Below are 25236 nucleotides of genomic sequence, written 5' to 3'. Positions count from 1 at the left end.
AGTAGGACCCAACCGAAGACGCCCATTGGCTGTCATTGACCCACGCCACTTGTTTAATTATACTCGTATATTTTTTATTAATTAGGTAAATAAATAAATAGTTTGACTGCTTTATTTAAATTTGGATTGGATGCATTGAAAGGGCACCAAAACTGTTCTCCGCACCTCACCTCAGAACTTGGATGTCTCCAATGGCCCCTTTCCCTAATCCCAAATTTGATTTAATTTCTCTCTCAATTTCTCCCATTATATTGTTTTCATTTATTTTTCACTTTTCAATAATTTATTTATTTATTGTGGTTGTGTCGTGTCGTGTCGTGGTTAAGGACAAGCTACCTTTAATGTCTTCCCATTTCCTCGTCACAAAATGTCACTGTTTCACATCTATCTATCTATCTTTCTATCTTTCTCTACGCGTGTATAAATTACATATGCCTTGCTTGCATTTTCAAAATTTAATACTCGTTTTAGTAACGGATTTAGGACTTGTTACTTTTGCTACCAAAATTAGTAAATAAATAATTATATATGATGAAAGGCCCATAAATTTAAGCCAAGAAATCAGCCCAGAGAACGTGAAACAAGTCAAAATAAGATTTTATTCAAACCCACTTTAAGTCATGATCTTCGACACGACCAACATTGTCGCATAATGAAGGAGTTAAGAATTTTCAACTAATCCAGTTTTCTTTGGATTAAACTGACTGAACCAAACCACTTGGAACTGCGAGGCATTGGATTCCTAGTGGTTATTATTGTCTACTTTTTAGTTTTGATTTTATATGTTTGTCTGAAATGGAATTTGTAAAGTCTATTACATGTCTGCTGTGATCTTTCGTTTTTTCCACACAAGTTGAGTTGAAGCTATTTACTTGTAATTGGGCCATTTAAATCTAGTATTACATTTTGGGCCGGCTCGATTCTGTTGAAAATTAGTTTTGGCCCAGAAATTGCAAATGCTGGGCCAGGCCGGGCTATAACGAATAAAGCCTGTAAGAAAATGACATTACATGTACATATGTATTTATTTATTTATTTCACTAGTCAGTATGAATGTAGCATTATTTATTTTTCTTAATGGAGGTGTCCAGCATGTCATTCATTACTCGTATTGGATTTTCAGGCTTATTTAAATTGGTAGAGCAATTAATATACAAAATGTTTGTTATTATTATTATTATTACCACAGAGATGAGCTTATTTGTAATGATTTATGGGCCAACGTCAATAAATTTACGGATGGAATAGATATTACTATCATTAAGTCCACTTCTTTCTTTTTTTTTTTTTTTAATAACTAAGATTATAATATGAAAATAATCAAGAAACCAATTTTGAATGATTGAGTATTTAACATTAAGTATAAGACTATCAACAATTTACATTTTAAAATTATTAACACAATTCATATAGGGTGGGTTCGTTGGGGGTTGAATTTTGAGTTTATATTTTGAATAGATTTTTTTATTTATTATTAAAATAATTATACGATGTAAACTTAATTTTTATAACAATATAAAAAATCTTAATATTTAAAAAAATATAATGTATAGTAAAAATATCTAAAAATCCTTCAATAAAATGCAATCATAGTTGATTTTAAAAGTAATAATATAAATACAGAAATTTGAATCATACAGATATACTTGGTTTGTATTTCAAATTAAAATATTATTTAATCAAATTTGTATTCAAAACCCAAATTTCAAATGAAAATAAAATAAATACCTAACTTCGGCGGCTTAATCGTTTATTCAATCAGGGTGAAAATATATATTAGGTGTAAATGCAATAAGTGATAAATAAAGAGAGCGAAATGAAAATAAAATAAATATGGGTAGGTGGGGCCCGGTCACGATGTAAGGAGATACGCATATACATACACATACAGAGAGGCATAGTGAGGCAAAAATCAGACATATAAATACGAAGGGGAAGTGTGCGTACCCTTTTCTCTCTCTCTCTCTTCCTCTCAACTTTTCGATTTTGATTTTATTGGGTAGTTTGTTTGACGGGCGGACAGATATGGACGGCGGGGTTCAGCCAGCGGACACCGTGATGTCGGATGCGGAGGCGCCGCCTCCGGCTCCGCAGCAACATCAGCAGCCATCTGCGCAGCCTCCGATCGATCACATACCGGCGACGCTCAGTCACGGAGGCCGCTTCATCCAGTACAACATATTTGGGAACGTCTTCGAGGTCACCTCTAAGTACAAACCCCCAATTATGCCCATCGGAAAAGGCGCATACGGAATCGTTTGGTACCAAACTTTGACTTATGTTTTGTTATGTTCCTGGAGTTACGTGTGTATATGCTAATTTACTGTTACTTTTATTTTGGTTTTGGAAAAGTTCGGCTTTGAACTCGGAGACGAACGAGCATGTGGCGTTGAAGAAAATAGCGAATGCTTTTGATAATAGAATTGATGCGAAGCGGACACTGCGTGAGATCAAGCTTCTTCGGCACATGGATCACGAAAACGTTAGTGTACTCCTTTTTTGATGGCTTGATTGTCAGTTTTGTGTCAATATTTCTATAGCTACGCGAATTATCCCAAACTTACTATGATTGTTCACTCTTCCGCTGTGCAAGGAGCCTTCTAGATCGGGCAATATATAATTGAATATGTGAGTTAGAATGGACCAAAGTTGTTGGTCTGACAGACTAGAAATGCTTATCTGAAAGAGTTAGAAAGACCAGCATTTTAAGAGGGTGTATGCAGGATATAAATTAGATGTAATAACTCAAATATGTTTTCTTCTTGTTCCTTTATTTTGTTTTACTGTCTCTTGTGTTTGTCTGTGTTAGCAATCACCTTGATTTGATATAATGCCACTTTCCTGGATACTAGGTTTTTGTGACTTCCGATTCTGCTTTGTATACACGAAACATCTTATTTTCTTTGTGTATTCGATGTAAATGTGGTCAGGTCTGTGGGTATGATTTTCACAAAATGGTTGTTGTTGATTAGGGGAAGAATGTCTTTTCTTTTCCTTCCGGTATTAGTAAGTTAACGTCTTTCTCTAAATTACCCTAACTACATAAACTTTTGGTGTTATTTGCATGACCTAGATTTCCCTCATGTCTTGTTTATCATACAAGGTAACAAGATGGCCGTTGAATGTGCCTTAGTTGCTTATATTGCAGGGAACATCATAGTGAAAAAGTGTTTTTGGACTATGGCAACGTGTACACCTTGTATAAGCATGCAATATTACATTAATAAGAAATATGCTATATGACTAATAACTTATAATAGAAATTTAATCAAGTGTATATGTGTGCGTGCGTACACGTGTGATAGCACTGGATTAGTAATCATAGCTCTTAAAACCAACCTGTCAATATTAATTCTATGTCTCAGCTCATATTTTTGTAATTTAACATTACCAACTTATGCTAATATTTTAAGCCTAGTATTTTGAGTTTAGAAACATAAATCGATGGAATCCCGCACTTGCATAAGAAATAGTTAATATATAATGAACTTGAAGAGCTTTTACTTTTAATGAGTGACCCAAAACAAAGGAAGGTGACATAAAAGAACCACCAATTAACTATGAGAAGAGAAGGTGTCGCCATAAAAGCAAAAGGAGGATTGATAGATGGAAGTAAAGAAAAATTAAAATAGCAAGAAAAAGGGAAAAAGTATCCTTGAATATATAAATATGTATGTCTGAGTTTTATCTTTTTATTTTTTCATTATTACATCTAGTTAAAAATGATAATGACTCCTTTCATAAGGTGCTTTGTTCATCGAAATTCTTGCCTTAAGTGCCGTGAGGATAGTGTGCACCATGATGACTTTACACGGGGGATGAAGTGTTGAATCTTATGGACTTCCCTTTTATGCTTGAATATACATTGAACTTGTTGAGGAAAATTAAGTGGCTTTCATTATGCTGCCAATTTCTGTTAAGTTATTGCTTCCTTTTCAAGATTATGGTAATTTATTCTGCTTAATAAATGTGGATAAGTATATTATGTGTCATTTTCTTACTTTTGATAACTCCGTGTGTGCACGCTCGATGCTTTAAACTTTTAAGGGTCATTTTTGGTACTTCTAATGAGCTGTAGTAATCAAGTAAGCAGTAAGCAGGGCCCTTCCGAAAATATTGACAGTTCAAGGATCATGCCGTCCAATTTTCATTTAGTCCTTATTCTTCACTATGCATCTATATTCCTAATCCCATCCTCCCTCATGTTTCTCTATTGAAAATGTTTCAAGATAAGTAAAAATGTTGGTTCAAACTTATTCCCCAATTATTTGGCTTTCATAATTCTTTGCTTCAATGTACACCTTCCCAGTATTCCAATTTATGTAAACCAATATACTTTCCTTCTTAAGCCGCTGTCTTATTCATTGGGGATAAAAAGGCCTATAGATAATTTAGTTTCTAAGGTATCTCGCATAAGGTATGAGGCGGTAGGGGTAGATATATGTTTAAAGAACAGTTAAAGCTTCTCATTTGTCATCACTTTCGTTCTTGGTTAGATCACACCATTCTTTGTCCACAATTCAGTCTTGTTGCTCCTTTATTCTATAAGTCCACTACCTGTCATTCAATTTTATTTTTTGATATTTTGGAGATTGGTTCATCTGTTGTCTGCACACTTTATGTGACTCTCATGACATCTGAATTCTGGTGCAAGAATGTTTAATTGTAGTAAACTTCTTATTTGATCAAAACAAGCTCTTTGTTATTGATATCACTAAAATCTTTGAAGTTTGAAGCATGAAACTAAAGGCTGGGGATTTTAATAAACACTATTTTAGTCAATTAATGTAGATCTTATTTGCCGCAGGTTGTTGCAATTAGAGATATCATTCCACCACCTAGAAGGGATGCATTTAATGATGTTTATATTGCATATGAACTTATGGACACAGACCTCCACCAGATCATTCGTTCTAATCAAGCATTGTCTGAGGAGCATTGCCAGGTTCATACTAAAATTTCATTATTAGAAGTCCTGCTTAAGTTAATTGGTGATTCCTGAATCCGGGCATGGATCCTTTATGTTTTACACCATTGTATGGATTTCTTTATTTTTCTAATTCACATTGAAGTTACAGGGCATCAGGTGTCTCATGGTTTCTGAATTACTACTGTTGTTTTTCTATGTGATGTGCTTGTTCATTGCTCCTTGAACCATCATCATTTCTTTATCATATTGGCCTGTTACTAAGACAGCCATTTCCCTATGTGCGTGCAGTATTTCTTGTATCAGATTCTGCGGGGGTTGAAGTATATACACTCAGCGAATGTTCTACACAGGGACTTAAAACCCAGCAATCTTCTCCTGAATGCAAATTGCGATCTAAAGATATGTGATTTTGGATTAGCTCGTGTGACTTCTGAAACTGACTTTATGACAGAGTATGTTGTTACAAGGTGGTACCGGGCGCCAGAGCTATTGTTAAACTCATCTGATTATACTGCAGCTATTGATGTTTGGTCAGTCGGTTGTATTTTCATGGAATTGATGGATCGGAAGCCACTGTTTCCTGGTAGAGATCATGTTCACCAGTTGCGCCTTTTGATAGAGGTATGCGTTTCAAATGTCAAATGTTATGCTCATGATGTTAAGTCCTACTATGCCCTAGATATAAAGGTTGTTCCACCATGGTCCATTTTCTCGAGTATGAAAGAGAAAAGAATTTGGAATCATACCTCCCTCACAAACATGAATTTGAATTTCTTGATGAATCTTCATATCTGATGTAGATACTGTAGGCATCTATTTTTCTGATGAATTTGATTTAGCTTATGTCTATGAAGGTAACTATATCTGGGAATTCCCCCTTAAACCATCACAACTATATGCCATTAACAACAAAATATATTTGGGAATTCCCCTTAAACTTTCACTGCTATACACCATTGATGCATATTTTAGATAATAAATGTGATCAAGCTTTGTTTGTTTGCAGCTGATCGGCACCCCATCTGAGGCTGAGTTGGAGTTCCTGAATGAAAATGCAAAAAGATACATCAGGCAGCTCCCACCTTATCCCCGGCAATCATTTTCTGAGAAGTTTCCCCAGGTGCATCCTCTTGCGATCGACCTAGTCGAAAAAATGCTGACATTTGATCCTAGGCGAAGAATTACTGGTAAGTAGCTTACTGCCTACTTGTTGATGTTTTTGCGACAAATTTATGCTTTCACCATCATTCTTGCCAATGATGATGCATCTAACGATTCTTCCTCAATTAACTAATATCTGTGTGGTATGGCTGTGGCAGTTGAAGATGCATTGGCCCATCCATACTTGAACTCACTCCATGACATCAGCGATGAGCCCATTTGCTCCACTCCTTTTAGCTTTGACTTCGAGCAGCATGCATTGACGGAAGAACAGATGAAGGAGTTGATCTACAGGGAGTCTCTGGCATTCAATCCTGAGTATCAGCTCATGTGAAGAAATGTTGTGCCTGCCCTGCCTGGCTTAGTAAACTATTGTTTTGTTTGTGGTTGCATTGCCTTGCCTTGCCTTGTCTGTACTGTACTCTACTGTGTTGTGACATGTTATATTATGTTGTATGACATCCGTCTCTTGTACATAAGCCCATCCGTACACAGACTGGGTGGTTGCTTTGTTTTGCTTTTGCCTTTTCATTTGACGTTTGATGATGAAAAATCAACCTTGAACTAGCCATGGTCGTGTAGACTTAGTGTGAATTTGGCAGATGATCAGTCTCTCTGTCTGTGAAAGTGATTTTTATGATGATGATGATTATTATGATTATTATGGTGTATGTTGTTCAGATATGCAATTTTGATGGACAAGCATTTCGTATATTGTCTACACTTCCTTCACCTGATTTGATATGAAATAACTAGTAGCTATATTAAATATATATATATATATATATAACCCGGGCCCTGATTTCGGCCCAACTTGGAAGATAAGATATTGGGCCCCGTCTCAATTATATAACACGCTTCCTGGTTCCGGCCCACACCGGCCCGGCCCGACTAATGGAAGATAAGAACAGAGTCTGGAAAGATCACCCTATCCCTCCGATTTAGCACCTCCGTCCTCACAACACATTCGAGCATCTTGCAGGATTTTGGTCAAGAAATGGCGCACGCGTTGGCTACGCCAGTGCTCCCTTCAGTCTCGCTCATATCCAACCCCATCTCTAGCTCTTCCAAAGCCGCCGCCTTGACGTTTCCATTATCCACTACATTCCCCAGGGTAACACATGATTGATTTGTCCCCCCCTCTACATGTGGGGATTCTCGATTTGATTGTGTTTATAGTTTTCGAATTTCAGATTGGTGGATTGAGTATTAAGTGCGCGCGTGTTGGTGGAGTTGAGATTCCAAACAACAAGAGGGTGGAGTATTCTCTGCAGTACATTCATGGAATCGGCCGCACTACCGCCAGGCAAATACTGAATGATCTCAATTTTGAGAATCGATTGACCAAAGACTTCTCTGAGGAAGAGCTCACCACATTGCGTGAAGAGGTTTCCAAGTATATGATTGAAGGAGATCTCGTAAGTGTTTCGAAATTCACTCTAACAACACTATCTCGCACTTGGTTGCTTCAATTAATAGAGTGACATTGCTGTGGTGTGTTGTACCAATTGCTGCTATGTTGAATTCATGTTAAGACAATTTCTGAGCTGAGCATTCATATTTAGCCGTGATCTTCTTCGTTTGAAGGTTCATTTCCCCCCAAACTGATTATGTTGATTAAATTTGCAGAGGAGGTTCAACGCACTTGCTATCAGGAGGTTGAAGGAGATACAGTGCTACAGGGGGATTAGGCATATACAAGGATTGCCTTGTAGGGGACAGAGGACTAAGAATAACTGCAGGACCTTGAAAGGCAAGAGGGTAGCCATTCCTGGCAAAAAGAAGAAGTGAAAATTGCTTGCTATTTCTTTCTGCATAATTTACAGGTTGGTTCTCTAAACCTTGTATCTTTATCTGTAATCAAATTAACTGTCTTCAACAGGGATTTGCTCTATTCTCTTTCCTTAACACATCTTTTTGGCTAGCAAGAATGAAGGTTGTGTTGCATTTATTTGTCCAGCTTTCTTGCACATTATGCTGATAGGGTTTGGGAGTTAATCAGCTGGTGAGATGCATGTTAAGGATTCTCTAGCAATTCTTAGGATTCTTGAGTTAATTCCGAGGTTTTGGATAGTAAGTCAGTTTTAAGAATATCTATAACAGGAATGGTTGCGAGGGCTGACATTATTGTAGGTCATCATAAGGTCATTCTTTTTTCTCTCCTTTCTTTCCTTTTGTTGTTTTTAGCTCTTGGGCATTGCAAAGAAGGGGCATTTTCCATGTGAAATTTGATATTGTTCTTGCATCTCAAACTTCATCCTGTTCCACCTGGTTATCGGAAAGAAGCTGAAAAAGCTTCAGGCTTTCAACACTAAATCAGAGTTTGTAAAAGATCCAAAATTTGTACCACTAATGCAACACTATGTATAACACATAAAAGCCAACATATGTTCAAATCATAGTTACCATGACCATTGTGCATGAGAGTGAAACACATGCAAGAAATCCATCCTAGATTGAAATTTGTGATCATACTTCCTTCAGCCTTGAAAACAAAATGACCAAATTCCTTCCCAGTTAAGGCAGGAGCATCATTATGTAGCGGGAGAAAAACTCCTGAATTTTGGCCCATGTGACCATGCAACTTATCTTGGAGTCAATAGGGCCTCCATAGTGTAAATAGAATATCAATATCAAATTGAATCCTTGGAAACCACTCCCCATATTATTTCACTTCACCTGAATTAATTGTCTGTGGACTCTTTAATTCTGAATTGGGCCTGATCCAAAACAAGGGCCATATGTACATCATGTTGGGCCAGTGAGCCCATTAGATGAGGGCCTAAGTATTACAACCCAAAACGAATAAGGCCCAAATTAAATAAATATTTGAACATTATTGTGCTATTCATATTTACTCGCCCAACGCCTGATAAACGAGATTATAAAATTGAGATTTTAAGAAATATCAGCATTCATAATATTGCCCAAATATCATTTGAGAGACCTATGAATAGAAGTCCCTTTTTCTTAATATCAATGTTTAGAGATAAAATATATGTGTATGTGATTTGATATATCTTTTTTCTGTATTCTTTTCTAGACATATTTTAGTGTTGAGAGTCGATGCAGATGAAAAAGAATGTAACGATATAGGTGAAAAAACCAGTAAAGATCGCTGTAAAATATTTAAAAAAATTGAAATTATCTTTACTGTATAAGAACCACATATTGTATAATAAGAAAGAAAAGCAGTCATTCCACCATTTTTAAAATTTCAAATTATAGATAGTTTGTGACCTAAGATTATTATAAAAATAAAAAAAGTTAATTATATATTCCTCCTAATATAGTTAAATAAATTCATCGGTTATGTTACTTTTTATTGAGCACTTTATTAGACATCATGATGGTGTTACTTTTACTTTGTACTGTTAGGCAGGTAGTTGTGGAATAATGGCTCTTAAAAAGGTTGAATTATTTCCTACTCTATAATTACATTTTTATCAAAAAATAAAAATTAATGTTACAAAAAATAAAAATTATATATGTACGAAGACATAAGGAAACAGATGAATTCCAAATGAGTAGTGGTAGTGGGTCAGGTGTGCACCTCATCTTTTTCACTCCTACTTATTATTGAAGAGCAAATATATATATATATATATATGTGTGTGTATACATTAAATGAATTCCAAATAAATGCTGGCTCTTGAATATTCAATTTTTAATTTGAAACATATATATGATGCATGGGCTGAGTCTAAGAAAATGATGTATGTCAAGCGTAGGTAATTTTGTGGTAGGTTCTTGCAAAAGTCAATTTTTATTTTTCCACGTTTACACAATCCAAGTAGAGACAAACCAGCATTGTGTCTGCTGGAACGGAATGTATTTAAGAAAAGATATGTCTACACCTAAATCATAACTGTGCCCACGTACCAAGAAAAGAAAATAAAATGATATACATCCGAACCCACTAAATTATGTATGTCATTAAGTTATATAAATTTAAGTTTGCAGGGAATTTATCAAACATTAGCATGATGGGGGTTATTATTTTAATTTGTACCGTTGCAACTCGGAAATTTCGTTAAGCATGCAACCAATCATTTTTTATAATGAATATTAATTTGGGATTATAATAATTATTATTAGAATGAAATAAAAGATCAATAATAAAGGAGTTGAGAATTGAATTGATTATGAGGATTGAGGAATTGATATATATGATGGTGTATTATTGTAGTGTCTGCCTTTAGACAAGCCTAGTGTTGGAAACTGGTCACGAATCGGGCCCAACATATATATATATATATATACCCGTACGCCATTCATTTCTGCTGCCCACCTCATTTCATTTCATTTCTGTATCTATCTATACAAAAATTTTGGAGTGTTGAATTTGATTAAAATGCGTGAATGGCATGGCATAGGCAAGCAAATCCCTCCTTGATCTAGCTAGCTACCTGGATTTGACATGACAATTAGGGAGTATATATATAGCAGGTGAAATTTGAGAAAGATTCCAATGGCAGGCAGGCAGCATATATGCAATAATAATAATACTGTAGGGATACATTAATCCTGGGCCCCTTCAAATTTCAATCTCATAAACAAAGAATGCCAAGATTAGAACAAAATCAAATCCACTGCATGATGTAATGATAGGAACTACAGTATGCTGTAGGAACTAGCTAGGAAGCATGTAATTATGTATACATATATATATGTACCTGTCTTGTGTGTGTGCAGAGCAAATCAGTAAGTGATATAATATATATATATATATGTGTGTGTGTGTGTGTGTCTGTATGTATATTACAGTTAAATAATTATTCCATTTTGCCAAATTAATAATAAGTGAATTGAATCACATAGTATGTTGTATGGATACTGGTAGCTTTCCCTGCTTAATTCCAATTCCAATTCCAAGTCTAAGTCCCTACTACTAATTTATACATCATCATCACATACTTATTTAAATAGTTATGTAAAGAGGACTCAAGACATCATATAGAGCATGTATATATGTTTTAAGTAATTTGGGTGGGGGGTTGTGGTTGTGGATGAATATAATGATGCATTTGGATGTGGATGTATATATATGAATGGCCAACCCATAACCATCATCACCATACTAACATCACATGGGCAGGGTAGGGTAAGGTAGGGCATCCATTCACCCACCCATACAAATTATATCATCAATACACTCAACAAACTCATGCATGCATACATACATACACACATGCAGTGTAAGTGTTACAGACACTCAACCCACCTAACTTAGTTAGCAGCTAGTAATTAATAATTGACGATGATATCTCCACCATTAATATGCTACTCCGATAAAGACAAGCTGGTAGATGATGAGACAGGAAGCAACAAGTAGTGTTGGGGATATATATTTTGATATATGAATTGGGTTGGGTTGGGGATTAGAACAAGGTAGCCTAGCCATCTCCAGAGCAGCTGCAGCTTTAATTAATAATAATAATAATATATAATATATAATATATAATATACATACATACGTACACACAACACAACACATACATATTGTCAACTGTTGTGTCAAACTCCGGTAATAAATAGTAGTATAATATAATAAAATATATATATATATATATAATGCCTTGAAAGACGACAGTATCGGTATCACATTTTTGTGTTTTTATTATAGTAATAATAACAACCCGCATTCGGTTCAATTCAACTCAACTGGAATGATATATATATACGTATGGCATTGTAGAATTATTTATATATACATAGTACTAGTGCTAGTATCAGTGGCGATGGTTGTGAGTATAAAAGTAGTAGTAGTAGTAGTAGTATATAAGAAGAGGAGGTAGGTCAAAAAGAGGAGACATAGAGGACCCACCCACCCACCCACATCATAGAAATCCACAAACACTATACTTATGCTAATACTATTTACTATACTATACTATACAAGAGAAAAAGCAGTGGCAGGTTGTTGCTAACTTTGACCCAGCACGCACCTCCTTGTTTGCCTCTCTTCTCTTCTCTTCTCTTCTCTTACCATTTACCAATGTTATGTTATGTGACACTCACTCATTCAATCTTCCTTACATCATTTTAAACGAGAAAGAAAGAAGACACAAGTCTCTCTCTCTCTCTCTCTCACTCACTCAACACATGTGATGAAATCTATGGCCTCTCTCTCTCTCTCTCTCTCTATGGATACAACAAACAAGTAAAAATGAAGATAGGGAAATCCAAAGAACAAAATTAAAGGGATTCATTCATTCATTGTATTTGTCATCTATTGCGGAATAAACATTGTAATTGAATGGGTTGTGGGACTAATTGGGAGATGCTTCGTACTTGCTACTTAGCTACTCTCTCTCACACACAAACATATACACACCTTTGCATTGTACGTCATGCATCATTGTTATGAAAATTCTTCACTAACATAACGACGTGTTAAAATTACAAAATGCCATGCACACCAACAAAACATTATTTAAAATATAAAAAAAAAAAAAAAACCCAATTCAATTCAATTCAGAACGTGAGAGAGAGAGAGAGAGAGAGGGAAAAAAAAAAAGGGGGGGGGGGGGGGGGGGCCGGGAAGGGGCAGCTGACCTGACCTGAGCTGTAACAACAAAAGAAACAAACAAGCAATCAAGCAAGTGCCTGTGCCTGTGCCTCCAGTCCACCTCTTTCTCTCCTTTTAATATAATGTCCTCTCTCTCTCTCTCTCTCTCCATAGACTATACTAACTGACTAACCAAATTTGATTTTTATACACCCAATGCAATGCCAATGGTTAAAAAAACTACTCCAACAGACAGAGATAGGTGGGGGTGGGGATTTGTGACAGACAACTTTCATGTCAAACAAGATACATATCATATATATATATATATCTTCATCATTTCACAATCTACTATCCAATTCCACCCACCACTTTTTCTTTTACTTTCCTCTTTTTTAATTTAACTGTTCTGTTCTGTACGCACTTATTATTCAAACAATCTCTCTCCCTCTCTCTCTCTCTCTCTCTCTCTTCTTGGTTTTTGGTCGCAAAGGAAACGAAACCAACACAACACCTCACCTTAACTTAGCAGCTTAGCCTTAGCTGGCTCTCTTCCCTATGCCTATCTTTCTTTCTTTCAAGCCACCTCCCTCTTCACATTCTCTTCCCCCCAAAATCACTTTTTCCTTTTTTTTTTTTTTTTTACATCAATTACAAGAACGAATCCCAATGCCAATCCTTGCACATTTCCAATGCCCAACACCAAATCTACCCCCAAATACGATCAATCAGATCGATCCACTCAAAATTCACTTGTCCCACACCTCCAATTCCTGTCTCACTCACTCACTGACCTCAACAACTTTGGTTCTCAAAGCCAGCCAATAGAGTCAATCAAAATCCTCCAGAGTTACTTCCACTGTAGAGTGCATGGGCGATTCATTCTGGACTACATTGCTTCATCCGTCCTCAACAAATGTTCTTCTAATGAAGTTCCGGAACCTCTTTGAATACAATTTTGGATCGACGGCTGATATGGAGGTCGGGTCAGCTTGTAACGATTTGTATGCATGTTCGAGCTTCTTGGAGATGTCGTAGTCTTGTAGAATGTCGATGATTCCAAAGTAGAGGACAACTTCATAGATCTCACCACTTCGTCGAGGTCTCAACTGGCTGAATCCGCCGGGAGTGTACTGATCAAAATCGCTCCTCCGAGCAACTCGCTCTGCCCGGGCTGGCATGTTAGCTCCCAGCCTTATCAATGGCTTCCTGATAAAGAAATAACAAATACATCATAAGCAAGTAGGCTAAGGATCCTTAAAAATGATTTGGATTCGGTCTTATCCAGGAAGATCAATATAAGGCCATGGTCGAATCATACCCCACGAATCCTGTAATTGAGAAACTGTACAACATTGACAACCACTTCCATCACCATTCCAATTATTTCACAGCTACTATGATCAAATTCAATGATTGGAAAATAATTTGATGCCATTCTGAACCCAATCATATCCCCATGATGCAAGTTTGATGCTTAATTTATTCAAATGACAAACTGATTTTCCATATATGAGATAATCAATAAAGATCTTGAATATTTAATTACTTGATGTATGTATATGCCAAACAGCTTGCACTAGATGCATACCTTCCGGCTAAAACTCGATCCATGTCCTGTAGTTCAGCTTCAAGGAAACGGCAGCCTCGCATGAATTTTTCATTTTGATACGAATCGCTCTTCCCTGACGAGCACAGATTTAGGTATTATAAATTGTTATGACCCCACAAACTAATCTACCAACCAACAAACTATGATCCACGCCAATGTCAATTACCTGTCCGCAGCAGAAAAGGCGACAAGCCAAATTTGTCCCCAGTATTATCTCTGCGAAAATGGATACCAACTAAGAGACTATAATCCATTATTCGCTCCCTCTCGAGGAATTCACAATCGTGATCAATTTGTCTGAAAAATGGTTTAGCAAATTATGAGAATGTAAAGACTACAACACAAATAATGAGAATAATGAATAGGCATCGAGTACTAACTTCATCAAGTCTTGAAACCAATTGCTCTGCACTCGAAAAACATAATTGAGGTCAAGATCCTTCAGTGTTGTGGTTTCATCAATATCTTTCTCAGGCTTATCTGTCATGCGCCCATGAGATGATCCTTTGAGGTCAAATTTTCTATGAATCCGATACTCTGAGCAGCACAAGTTGCCCATTACAATGAACCGAGTCTAAGACATTGAATTGTGGTACAAGTTAGTTACACAGCAGAGACTCGAAACAATTAATAAATTAACATTTAAGCAACAACTAGATACCTTGACACCGCCGACTGGCTTGACACAATGCACTCCATAGAACTTTGTTACCAGAGAATTCTCATATCGCTTGATGTGTTGAAAATAACTAGGAAGCATCTTAATCAACACCTGAAACAGAAAATCAGACGATGACCAAAGCTTACAAAACCAAACCATCAATTAACAGAGATATTTGTCACTGTGCAAGAAATTTTTCTAGTTTGATAAACTTTTACAAGTCAACAAGGATCACGACAAACCTTGACTTCCGATTTCTTCACAGTTTTGATCATGAACCGATCATCCTGTGTTAAGTAAAACACACTTCCGCTTTTCCCAGGAGACGACAGCTCTCTCAGTGCATCGTCGCCACAAATGGCTAACATGTAATGTGCAGGATCTATTTGAAATTGCTTCCTCAAATGTCTGATATCCAAATAAAAATCCACATTTAAAATTCATATCCAGCACATGGACAAATTGACTGCCTGAATAACTAAAGCTAAAATTAAATGACAACACAAATTGCAAGAACCAAAAAAACAAACATATCCAAAGGTCATTTAATTGAGCGGGGTTAGAATATTAGTTGGCTACCTAAACACCAAAGGACAATAATCCTTCCATCGGAATTCAGTCGATTGATGAGGTGGCGTTGTTTTCGACCCCTCAGGTGGAAACCTTGTGGATATCTTCTCCTTGGGATCAAAGTCAGTAGGCTTAAGATCCTGAAGCATTGACGCATGCTTCCCAACAGAATACCTGAAGAGGCAAAACAAGAATCAGTTAATATACACGCATTAATAACCACAACAATCAGATGAAATTCAATACAATTAATTGATTTCTAACCTTATACCCAACTGGAGATTGAGCATCAGCTCATAATTCTTGTGCCCTTTGGTTATTGTCTGTCCGGGCTTCTTGGCCTCCCCAAAATGAAAACAACTAGGATCCCTCTTAAACAGCTTGATGCCATCTCGATCCAAAGCAAAGCCATCTCTGTACAGCATCGAAGCCTCAACGTTATCAAGAATATCACAAGTGATATCCCCAGCTTCCCCGTCTGATTCCCAGATGCAAATTCTTGGAAAAGGCCTTTCCGCCATGCCTCCATCCACAGAGGACCTCTTCTTCCCCACACCATCCCCAATCATAGCGTTTACATTCACATCGCCCACAACCATTAAGGGGGCAGATAGCTTAGGGCTTAAAAACCCTTTCAATCCATCACCATTCCCAGTCCCATCTCCATTGCTGTTGTTGCTGTTGCGGGCGGGGTAGTAGGTACCATTCAAGACTTGAGCTCTATTGCCGTTTTTACACGAATCATTCGACCAGCAACCGATGTAACAACTCCCGTCGGGCCAAGTGAAAACGCCGTGACCTTTGGGAACCCCGTTCTCCCAATTCCCATCATACCTATTCCCGTTTTTCCAAACCAAAACGCCCCTTCCATGAATCATCCCATTCTTCCACTCCCCGACATACTCATTCCCATTCCTCCACCTATACCGCCCTTGCCCGTCCTGCAAGTTCCTCTTCCAGTACCCTTCATAGTAATCCCCATTACTGTAATGCTTAACCCCGTAGCCATGTTTCCGATCCCCGGACCATGCCCCTTTGTACATATCCCCGTCGGGTCCGATAAAAGTGCCCATACCCTCCATTCGACCCGACTTGAACTCGCCTTCAAAAGTCGCACCAGACGGCCAGGAGAACTTTCCCATGCCGCTGGCTTTGCCCTTCTTCCACTCCCCTTCGTACATACACCCGTCTTTCCACAAATACTTCCCCGATCCATGAGGCGTGTTGTTGGAGAACGTACCTATGTACAGATCCCCGTTGGGGAGACGCTTCTCGAGAATATTAGCTGAGTTGCCCTCGGAAAGTGAAGTCGGCATTACTCTGCGGCAGGCGGCTTGGGATTTGCTTCGCGGAACAATAATTACTGATCTCGGCGTAGTGGTTGTGGTCGCAGTATTATCCATCGATTTAAACCTTGTCGCCGTCTAAACTCGCTGCTTCAGCTGTTTTCTCATTTTCGTCAGGCTTTCTGCTCAAAATCAACTAAGGCATTTTCGCCCTTCTTTCCCCGACCGACGGGGGCTATTTTCTTCAGTACCTGTATCAGGAGTTAAAACCTGCAAAAGATGATTGTTGGTAGTTTCACTCTCAACTCCAATTAGGAAATCCTAAAGAAATCTGGGTGCGCTGTGGTGGTCCTCCAACTCCGGCAGCTAGCATTTATCCGGAGCGTTACCCCCGGTTGCGGAAGAAATTAAACAGCAGGCGGAAATAGATAGGATTATTCAGTGGGTTGCGAAGGATGGAATCCAAACAAGCACAAGACCAGAGGGAAGGTTTGTAGAGAGGGAAAGAGAAAAGAGAGAGAGAGAGAGAGACAATAAACAGAAGAACCCAAACAACAACAAAAGCAAAGAAGACAAAAGAAAAAGGAAAAAAAGAGAGAGAGAGAGAGAGAGAGAGAGAGAGAGAGAGAGCAATGAATGAGAGGGAAGGGAGGGCGTGAGAGAGAGGAATTATAATAATAAAATAATAAATACAAAAAATAAAAATAAAAATACATAATAAAAAGGAAGGATCCGAGTCGGACGTCGCATCGCAATTCGCATGGGCATATGGGCATGGGAGGAAATACTATTATTTTGCATCGTTTGAGCTTCCCTATGAAAAAACGACGCGACTGACGTTCATACACTGGACAGTGAAATGACGAATATACCCCCTCGAGTTCATTCCATCGTGACGTGACGCCTTTTACGTTTGCGTCTGAGCGCGAGTATGCCTAATGACTATGACTATGACTATGATATACGGGCAGGGCATTTGTCGGCACCCATGTATTTCCGCCCCCTCCTCCGTTCCCAGTAGTATTATTACCCAAAAACCTGCCCACCCATCCATGTGAATTTATTTTTATTTTCACTGCTGCTACTGTAACTGCTCAGCTGTCTGCCCTGCTCTGTACACTACTGTATCATATCACATAACCTTCTTTGACCATTTTCAGTTTTTATAAAAAATTAATATTTCTTCTACTTCATAAATTACTAAAATCTTGCTTCTTTTTTAAATAATAATAACATCTCGTCCATGTAATTTTATTTTTCCTTGAATGATAATGATACAAATTAAAAAGAATCAAATCAAACCTGTAAGTCAGCCTGCATACATTGATATTATCATTGTTATTTCAGTGATTAATTAACAGTTTGGAAATTTTTGTTGGTCGGCACCGTATCCAACTGCATTGTTTCCCCAATTTCACAACTAATTTATTAGTGTCTCCAGATATATATATATATATATGCATTTAAATTAAAATCAGACAACACATATATAATTACGACATGCAAATTTGTTTTTATTAGTGTGGAATGACGTGTAATTAGTCCAAATCATCCGTATGATTTGGTGCTGAGGTCTAATAATAATAATCATATATAATAAAAATAATAATAATAATGAAGTGGAATCCCGATGTAAAAAATTCCCAATAGTACGTTGCCACCTGTATGTATGTATTTGATTAGGCTGGATACACTTGTCTTATTTTATTTCTTACAATCTTATAGTCACAAATTCTTAATATGTTCCTTAGTAATTCTCAGTTTGTTGTCACGTTTAGAGTCGAGAATTTGTTTCCTAGTGGATAATGTGAGGTGCGAAATCCAATAAATAATTAAATCAAGGCTGTCTTTGTTCGTATTATTTTATTTTTATTTTTTTATCATCGTTGTTTACATTATACTATAAATCGTTTTAATTAAATAATAATAATAATAATAATAATGACACAAAAACACATATGAGAGTGCATCCTAATTTAGCCTAAGCATCATTGGAAACGGTGTAACAAACAGTATAATATCGTGATCTAATCATTGTAAATAAAATTATCGAAGGAGAGAGCCCGTGAATTTACCCAAGTGGATTGTCCTGTTTAAATTTCATGATTCCAAATTTAATTTAGGAGAAATAAAAAATAAAAATACAATAAACGAAACTATATCTTTTTGTTTGATATCGATAAATATTTATGTTTGTTCTCTCTGAATTCTTTACAGTTTTTTTAACAATATAAAAATCAATGAAAGGAGTATTTACTAATTACTAGTAGGATTGCAATTTAGTTGGCAAGAAATTTTTTATATTATATTTTGTTCAACAATTTGATAACACGTTGACATGATTGAATCTAATAACTATATATATATGTATATATATATTACCCAAATGAATACGATTATTATATGTTGACTAATTTTAATGACCCAAGAGTTAGGATTTGATTCAATATAATTGAGTTTGCTTGTTTGAATGACCGAGGAAATGGTGACACATATTAATATTATTACCTCATTGTAGTTATAAAAAGAGTAAAAATGTAACTAAATAAAATTATCTCGAATATTCTAATCAATTAAACAATAAAGTATTTGGTATCATCAGTGCCATAAAACACACCCCACACAAATAGTCAATAAAAAATAGTCCGTCGACAGATATACAATACACATTTTAAAAACACAGGAGTAATCTAATTGATTAGATTAATGTTGCATTCACCAATTGAATTATTTGACAACAATATAATGTATATAAATTGAAGAGTTTGGATCAAATCATATCAATGGCATAGTTACTTAATTTCTCTAATTATTGGTGGACAGGTACTCGACATACATGTCCATAATACAATAAAGAAAAAAAAAATAAATTGAATCAAATTAGACCCACTCTCAATTATTATTACATGAAATGTGTTTTGTATATACCCAAATTTAATATCTTGCATGAATTATTAATTTCTCGTGAACTTTGTAGGGCTTTGGACATGCAGCAGCTATATTTAGAACAGGGAAAGGTCCAGCCTAACATTTATTTATTATCAGTATAAAAAATTCAAGTCTTTTTTTTTTAAATGAGATATATATTCTCTTAAATCATCTTTTAAAATATATATCACTATTCATATTAATAATAATAATAAGAAGAAGAAGAACAGAAAAAAAAAAACTCGTGAATTTTTTTCTTTCTAAATATTTATGAAGATTTAAAAATTTCAAAGAGCTGCAACGTAGACACGTACCCATCCTCTAAATGATGCCAAACCTCAATCTAAGCCCTACATTCAGGAGAAATTGTGTATATATTAAAATAAAATATAAAAAATGCACATACCCGCATTACAAGTTGAATACTCTTTCCTTAATTGTGAATATGAAACCAAATTTAGTTTTGCCAGTTGGATTATGAATCCAGTCTTGATCAAATTTATCTATAAAAATGGGTTATCTGAAAAAAAAAAACCAAAATTTTCTTTTACGTGCAAAATATATAAACTTCAAATACCAAAAAAAAAAAAAAAAAGAAAAAAAAAGAAAGAAGAAGAAGAAGAAGAGCATAATCATTTTATTCTTTTGAGAGCCAATAACTATCCACCAATTAACACTACCATTGAAACTGAGGATCCTATAAACTACTTCAATAATGTAATTAGGTATCAACTTGAAGATCCTATATATATATATATATATATATCCCCACAAATGTATCTAACTTAACTTTTTTTTTTGGACCAAAAATTAATTAAAAGCAAACATGCAAATTCAAAGTTAAAATTCAAGTTGGGATTTCGACATTTAATAATTATAAATTAAGTGTAGACTTAGTGTAAGAAAATCAAGACACGTCGTGAAAAAGGAAATTAAAGAGCACTATTGATTTATAGAGTGGTCGATTCTTTTTTTTTTTTTTTTAATATCATAAATTCACACCAATATTATTTATGTATTTATTTATTGTGAAATAATAATGTTGGTAATGGAATCCAATTGTGATGTGAGTGCTGTTTCAACTACCCCTCTCCAGTTTTGTTTGTTGTTTTCTTTCCCTATTTGATGCACTATTCACTGCATCGGTCGACTTCTTTAATGTTTATTTTCATACACTCTTTATTTTTGTTTGGTAAAAATTGTTACCATGCTTCACTTTTTTTGGGCTTTCTTGACTTTACTAGAAGCTAATTAATGTGATGGCTTTCACTTCTAGAAGATGGCTGGCTGGTTAAGGAGATTGTGTCTGAATTAGGAAGGTTCCAATGGAAATAAGAGAATTCTCTTTTATTTGTTTATTTTATTTTCTTCGTTTTTGCTTTTGTTATCGAATAAACTTGCATGAAATAATGAAATTAAAGAGTAAAATCAAACAATAACAATATGGGGTGGGGTGAGAGTGGCAACAAAAAAAAAATAAAGACGAATACTTTGAAAAAATAATACACTGTGACTGTGAGAAATGAGGAATTGGGCAGCACGGGTTTCCGACCAACCCAATAGCGCCACGTGTGATGTCGTTCTAACATCCGAGCATTACACGGGGAGTGTCCAGAAGTGCGTTTGATCATTAATTACAGCTATGCGAACCAGGATGGTTTTGCACCTGCTGTCCCCAAGTTAATATTCTATTTGGATTCAATCAGAACTTCATAAATAATTTGAAGTATTTAATTCGAACTATTGGCCATTGCAAACAAAATTGATATGAAAACAATTCCAAGTTTTCATGAAATATGAGTAGATAATCAATCGTATATCGACTTCAATTCTTATTTAAAAGTTGGTGGTCTTCGAATCCAATGATTTCTTTATAATAATGGTAGTTTGGAACTAAAAATATGATGTTGGATGGAGGTAGTCAGTGAGATCTATCCCATTGAATGGTATGGTCCAGTCCCCCTTTGATGATGACTACAGCAGAGCATGAGACAAACCTCAGCTGCTCAATCAAAACAACTATTATTATTATTATTATTATTATTAATTTTACATGGAGATCAAGAAACAAACTAATTCCATCCATCCTTTTGAGGTTAATTGACGACACCAAGACAAGATGGAGAAGACAGATAAAACCCGTGTTAGATCTACCCATGTAATAATTTAGGAAATATGAATAAGTGTCTCTAGTGGAAAATTCCCTCAACTATCGTCAAGATAAACACTAGTTTCTACATGTATATTATTATGTGTGTGTGGTGGAAATTGAAATTGAAATTGAATGAGAGAGATAGAGAGAGAGAGGGAGGAGGGAGGCAGGGCACCATTGGCATTGACATGTGAGGTCGGACTCAAAGTGTAGTTGGTGACGGGACACCACATAATGCACATCAACTTCAAATTTCCTGTGATCACAAAATATGTTTCCGGGAAGTTGATATTGTCTCATTTCTCTACTCTCCCATGTTACCATCCATTGCTGCCACAGGCCCCACCTGCAATTACATCTCTCTCTCTTTCTCTACATGTTCTCGAGAGTTGGTCTTATATAGGGGACCTCCTGCTTATAAAAACTTGGGGGTTGGAATTGGATGGATGGATGGATGGATGATGATAGTTGTTATCCTCATTATTATGAAATAAATATTCTCAACTTGTCCAAACCTAAATCCCCCATCCCATCTCTTGCATTATCATACGTCCATCATAGATTGCATCAAAAGAAGAACAAATCAAGCATGTATTTTTATCTTGTATAGGGAAAAAAAGGAAGACAAACGTGCCCACCTCCACACGGACATACTGCATGACTATGAGTAGTATTTCACACAATTTGCATTTACCAAGTAACATTATGCAAGAAGTAAAAGAGGAAGGGAACTGAATAATAGTTTTGGTACCTCATTCCTCCATCATCTGGCAATGAGAATGTCATTACATCATTAAACTTATCTGGTCTTAATGTATGGCTTAATTACTCCCAGAAGCATGATTCGTATGTACGTTTCATCCTCCATGTAGTGTCGAAATGAAAACAACAGAATCTTTCTCTTCCAGCACAGTTTCGAGCTGCCCGCTTAGTTCCCAATCACAATCATTCACAAGAACAAGAACGCCGGGTCTCCTGCAGTCACAAGAGCCAGAAAACTAATGCATCTACAGAATCACTTCACATAAGCAGAAGCTTAGAAAAGAAAAAGAGACAAGCACGTGAGTGGGGGAAATCCTAATCAGTTTAATTTCTGGGACCTAATATTTACTATAACCATAAGATATAGCTTTCTTGAAACTATCAGTTTCTTTGCAAGAAGCACTTTGGAAATAAATTGAAGTGCAGGCGAGTTCATCACAGCACATAGTAACTTTGACTGGCTGCAGTTAACTATAGTCTACTGGAACATTTTTATTTTCACTAGGTCAGCGTAATATTATCCTTGTAGAATAGCAATTCATCGGAAGAAAGTAGGGCAATTAGCATGCAATAGAGAGCAGGATGCGTAATTCAATGAACTATAGTTTTATCAAGTAGAGTTTAAAAGTTATGAATATAGGACTTATTGATTACAAAATTGCAATTTACATTGTAAATCATTAAGTTAATCCATCACAGGAAACAAATTATCCAAAGCATTGGCTAATATTTATGCCTAGGCTCTTTGCCACATTTAAGACATCCTAAAATTATCAAGAAGCAAGATCATTTTTGTTGGGTGGCAATGTTAAATATGCAAACATGAAAGTGCTGACATGTTCTAGGAATGTAGCCTTCGACTTAATCCACAACTAATCAATATCAATTACTTACACAGTGTCCCCTTTCATGAACATTTCAGGTCTCTCCTTGATCAAATTGATGCGGACCCAAGAAAGCAACCTTTTCATGGTTAGTTGCTGAAACCCGAAAGAGATACCAACACCAAGTTACACACGTAGATAACAGATGGAAATCCTCTCAACTCATTGTACACCAAAAAACAGACACAACAGATTCACCTTGTCTCCTTCAGCTGGCTCGACACTGACCTCGTGGATCTTCACAGAGTTACATAGAAGTTCCAGCCCACCTCTAGTACTCATAAGCACAAATCATACAAGCATAGAATATAAGAAAAAAAAAATGGATGAAGAAACAGCAACCATAAAATTTAAGTATGGCATCAAAGCCTACTAATCTCCTCAGTAAATCTAAAGACCAATTAAGTCAATGAAGCTCCATGTCTAATTGTATTTGAACCAGTAGAATAGCTAGCTAGTTCTGAGGAGGAATATTACTATTCAGTTGAACATGAATTCGCACCAGCCATGGCTCTGGACACCACAGCGCATTCTTTACAAGAAGTTATCCATGTGTTTCTATAATAATATAACTAATTAAGCACCAATAAGCTAATGCCATAGAATAGCGTATGATCTAACCATATGGCATACCGGACATAGAAGATCACACAATTTTATCAAGATCAAGGAAGCTAATATTAAAGCTTGCTAATTTCCAGAGACTTAACATCAAAACTAAAAGCTAAAGTAATCCAAACAACATATTTCCGCCAAAACAACAATCTAGGTTAAAAGAAAAGCTCACTGATTGGAATTCGTATAAGAAAGGTCCCGCTTTGCAATGAAATCAGAAATAATTATCGGCTATAAGCGGAAAAATACCCGAATTCGAGAGTGAGCTTCATTGTTTATGGAATCCGTGGTAGAGGGAAACTAGTCTTGGAAGGAGAAGAACCCAACTTTGCTCGCGGAATTGGATTAGGGCTGAATTCATGGGCCAATTATTCCAGGTGATTAATTAATATTATTAATTGAATTATACTATTATAATAAATAATTAAATAGTTAGTAATATATATGTTGGGATATGAAGCCTGATTATATCCTAAAATCTAGGGATATGATTTGGATATTATATTTTAGATTTTAGAGATATGATTTGGATATTATTGTCAAAGGCTTAGGCTATAAATATCCATGCATTCTCACTTTAACATGTGCCTGCGTACTTTATAGTAAAATTCCTGGCTTGGCAGCGCCCCCAGACGTAGATCTTTGTGATCGAACTGGGTTACCAAATTCTTGTGTTCTATTGTCTTTGTTTTCTCATCTTGATTTCCTGAAATTTTCATAACAATATATACGTACAATAACAATTACAATTCCAGACTTACATCGTTGCACTCATCTTCAACCTTCTTGCCGCTGTTCACTTCCATCGGATCAGAGGTTGCGTTGATTTTCTTCGATTGTTTGATAAGTTTGGCATAATTTTAGTTTAAATTTAATATTAAAATAATATTGGATAGAATGTGTTGTAAATTTTTTTTTTTTTTTTTTTTTTTTTTTTTAACAGCAGAGTTAAAATACTAAAATTTAAAAAATTTAAAGTAAATAATATTTTTAGTTATTCATAATAGAAAAAGAATAATTCTAGTATAAAACTAGTATTTTTGTTTATTTAAATTTAATATTTTTATAAATTTTATTATAAAATATTTTTTTTAATAACTCCACAAAATAAACATCCGTTAATAAAATAGGAATCAAAACCTGGTTTATATTAAAAACAAAAAT

General features: G+C 35.8%; 4 protein-coding genes across 5 annotated transcripts; 2 read left to right on the top strand and 2 right to left on the bottom strand.

Annotated features, from left to right (window-relative positions):
* Positions 1–1910: 1910 nt before the first annotated feature.
* LOC127246468 (mitogen-activated protein kinase homolog MMK1) lies at positions 1911–6752 on the top strand. Its single transcript, XM_051267881.1, has 6 exons — positions 1911–2261; positions 2353–2482; positions 4808–4945; positions 5219–5551; positions 5937–6117; positions 6250–6752. The coding sequence occupies exons 1-6, from the start codon at positions 2026–2028 to the stop codon at positions 6423–6425; spliced, it is 1194 nt and encodes a 397-aa protein (XP_051123838.1). The 5' UTR covers positions 1911–2025; the 3' UTR covers positions 6426–6752.
* Positions 6753–7011: 259 nt separating this feature from the next.
* On the top strand, positions 7012–8351 carry LOC127246469 (30S ribosomal protein S13, chloroplastic-like). Of its 2 annotated transcripts, XM_051267884.1 has the most exons (4): positions 7012–7205; positions 7285–7509; positions 7721–7917; positions 8052–8351. In XM_051267884.1, the coding sequence occupies exons 1-3, from the start codon at positions 7089–7091 to the stop codon at positions 7880–7882; spliced, it is 504 nt and encodes a 167-aa protein (XP_051123841.1). In that variant the 5' UTR covers positions 7012–7088; the 3' UTR covers positions 7883–7917; positions 8052–8351. The 2 variants fall into 2 exon arrangements, with proteins under 2 accessions (XP_051123841.1, XP_051123840.1); XM_051267883.1 differs by lacking the exon at positions 8052–8351 and having other exon boundaries at positions 7721–8042.
* Positions 8352–13222: 4871 nt separating this feature from the next.
* LOC127246432 (phosphatidylinositol 4-phosphate 5-kinase 1-like) lies at positions 13223–17336 on the bottom strand. Its single transcript, XM_051267823.1, has 8 exons — positions 15710–17336; positions 15455–15619; positions 15118–15283; positions 14876–14986; positions 14595–14788; positions 14381–14511; positions 14194–14287; positions 13223–13811 (listed from the first exon to the last, which is right to left on the bottom strand). Exons 1-8 carry the CDS (start codon positions 16846–16848, stop codon positions 13502–13504), a joined length of 2310 nt encoding a protein of 769 aa, XP_051123780.1. The 5' UTR covers positions 16849–17336; the 3' UTR covers positions 13223–13501.
* Positions 17337–22381: 5045 nt separating this feature from the next.
* Positions 22382–24429, bottom strand: LOC127247007 (ubiquitin-related modifier 1 homolog 2-like). Its single transcript, XM_051268703.1, has 4 exons — positions 24322–24429; positions 23656–23728; positions 23468–23553; positions 22382–22786 (listed from the first exon to the last, which is right to left on the bottom strand). Exons 1-4 carry the CDS (start codon positions 24342–24344, stop codon positions 22669–22671), a joined length of 300 nt encoding a protein of 99 aa, XP_051124660.1. The 5' UTR covers positions 24345–24429; the 3' UTR covers positions 22382–22668.
* Positions 24430–25236: the final 807 nt, after the last annotated feature.

Source organism: Andrographis paniculata, unplaced genomic scaffold, assembly GCF_009805555.1.
Source record: "Andrographis paniculata isolate CXL003 unplaced genomic scaffold, ASM980555v1 Contig30END, whole genome shotgun sequence".
Taxonomy (NCBI): Eukaryota; Viridiplantae; Streptophyta; class Magnoliopsida; order Lamiales; family Acanthaceae; genus Andrographis; species Andrographis paniculata.
The sequence above is the reverse complement of the archived record's forward strand: the minus strand, read 5'-3'. Positions and strand labels throughout refer to the sequence as shown.

Bases quoted from the DNA above. Each gene is read 5' to 3' on its own strand.
- LOC127246468 (XM_051267881.1), top strand. From the start codon at position 2,026: ATGGACGGCGGGGTTCAGCCAGCGGACACCGTGATGTCGGATGCGGAG. The intron at 2,262-2,352 runs GTACCAAACTTT...GTTTTGGAAAAG, and splicing joins GGCGCATACGGAATCGTTTG to TTCGGCTTTGAACTCGGAGA. The intron at 2,483-4,807 runs GTTAGTGTACTC...TATTTGCCGCAG, and splicing joins GGCACATGGATCACGAAAAC to GTTGTTGCAATTAGAGATAT.
- LOC127246469 (XM_051267884.1), top strand. From the start codon at position 7,089: ATGGCGCACGCGTTGGCTACGCCAGTGCTCCCTTCAGTCTCGCTCATA. The intron at 7,206-7,284 runs GTAACACATGAT...TTCGAATTTCAG, and splicing joins TATCCACTACATTCCCCAGG to ATTGGTGGATTGAGTATTAA. The intron at 7,510-7,720 runs GTAAGTGTTTCG...TTAAATTTGCAG, and splicing joins ATATGATTGAAGGAGATCTC to AGGAGGTTCAACGCACTTGC.
- LOC127246432 (XM_051267823.1), bottom strand. From the start codon at position 16,848: ATGGATAATACTGCGACCACAACCACTACGCCGAGATCAGTAATTATT. The intron at 15,620-15,709 runs GTTAGAAATCAA...TTGCCTCTTCAG, and splicing joins AATCTCCAGTTGGGTATAAG to GTATTCTGTTGGGAAGCATG. The intron at 14,288-14,380 runs GTAATTGACATT...TGTGCTCGTCAG, and splicing joins GCCTTTTCTGCTGCGGACAG to GGAAGAGCGATTCGTATCAA.
- LOC127247007 (XM_051268703.1), bottom strand. From the start codon at position 24,344: ATGAAGCTCACTCTCGAATTCGG. The intron at 23,729-24,321 runs GTATTTTTCCGC...TATGAGTACTAG, and splicing joins AAGCTCACTCTCGAATTCGG to AGGTGGGCTGGAACTTCTAT. The intron at 22,787-23,467 runs GTAAGTAATTGA...TTGTGACTGCAG, and splicing joins TTCATGAAAGGGGACACTGT to GAGACCCGGCGTTCTTGTTC.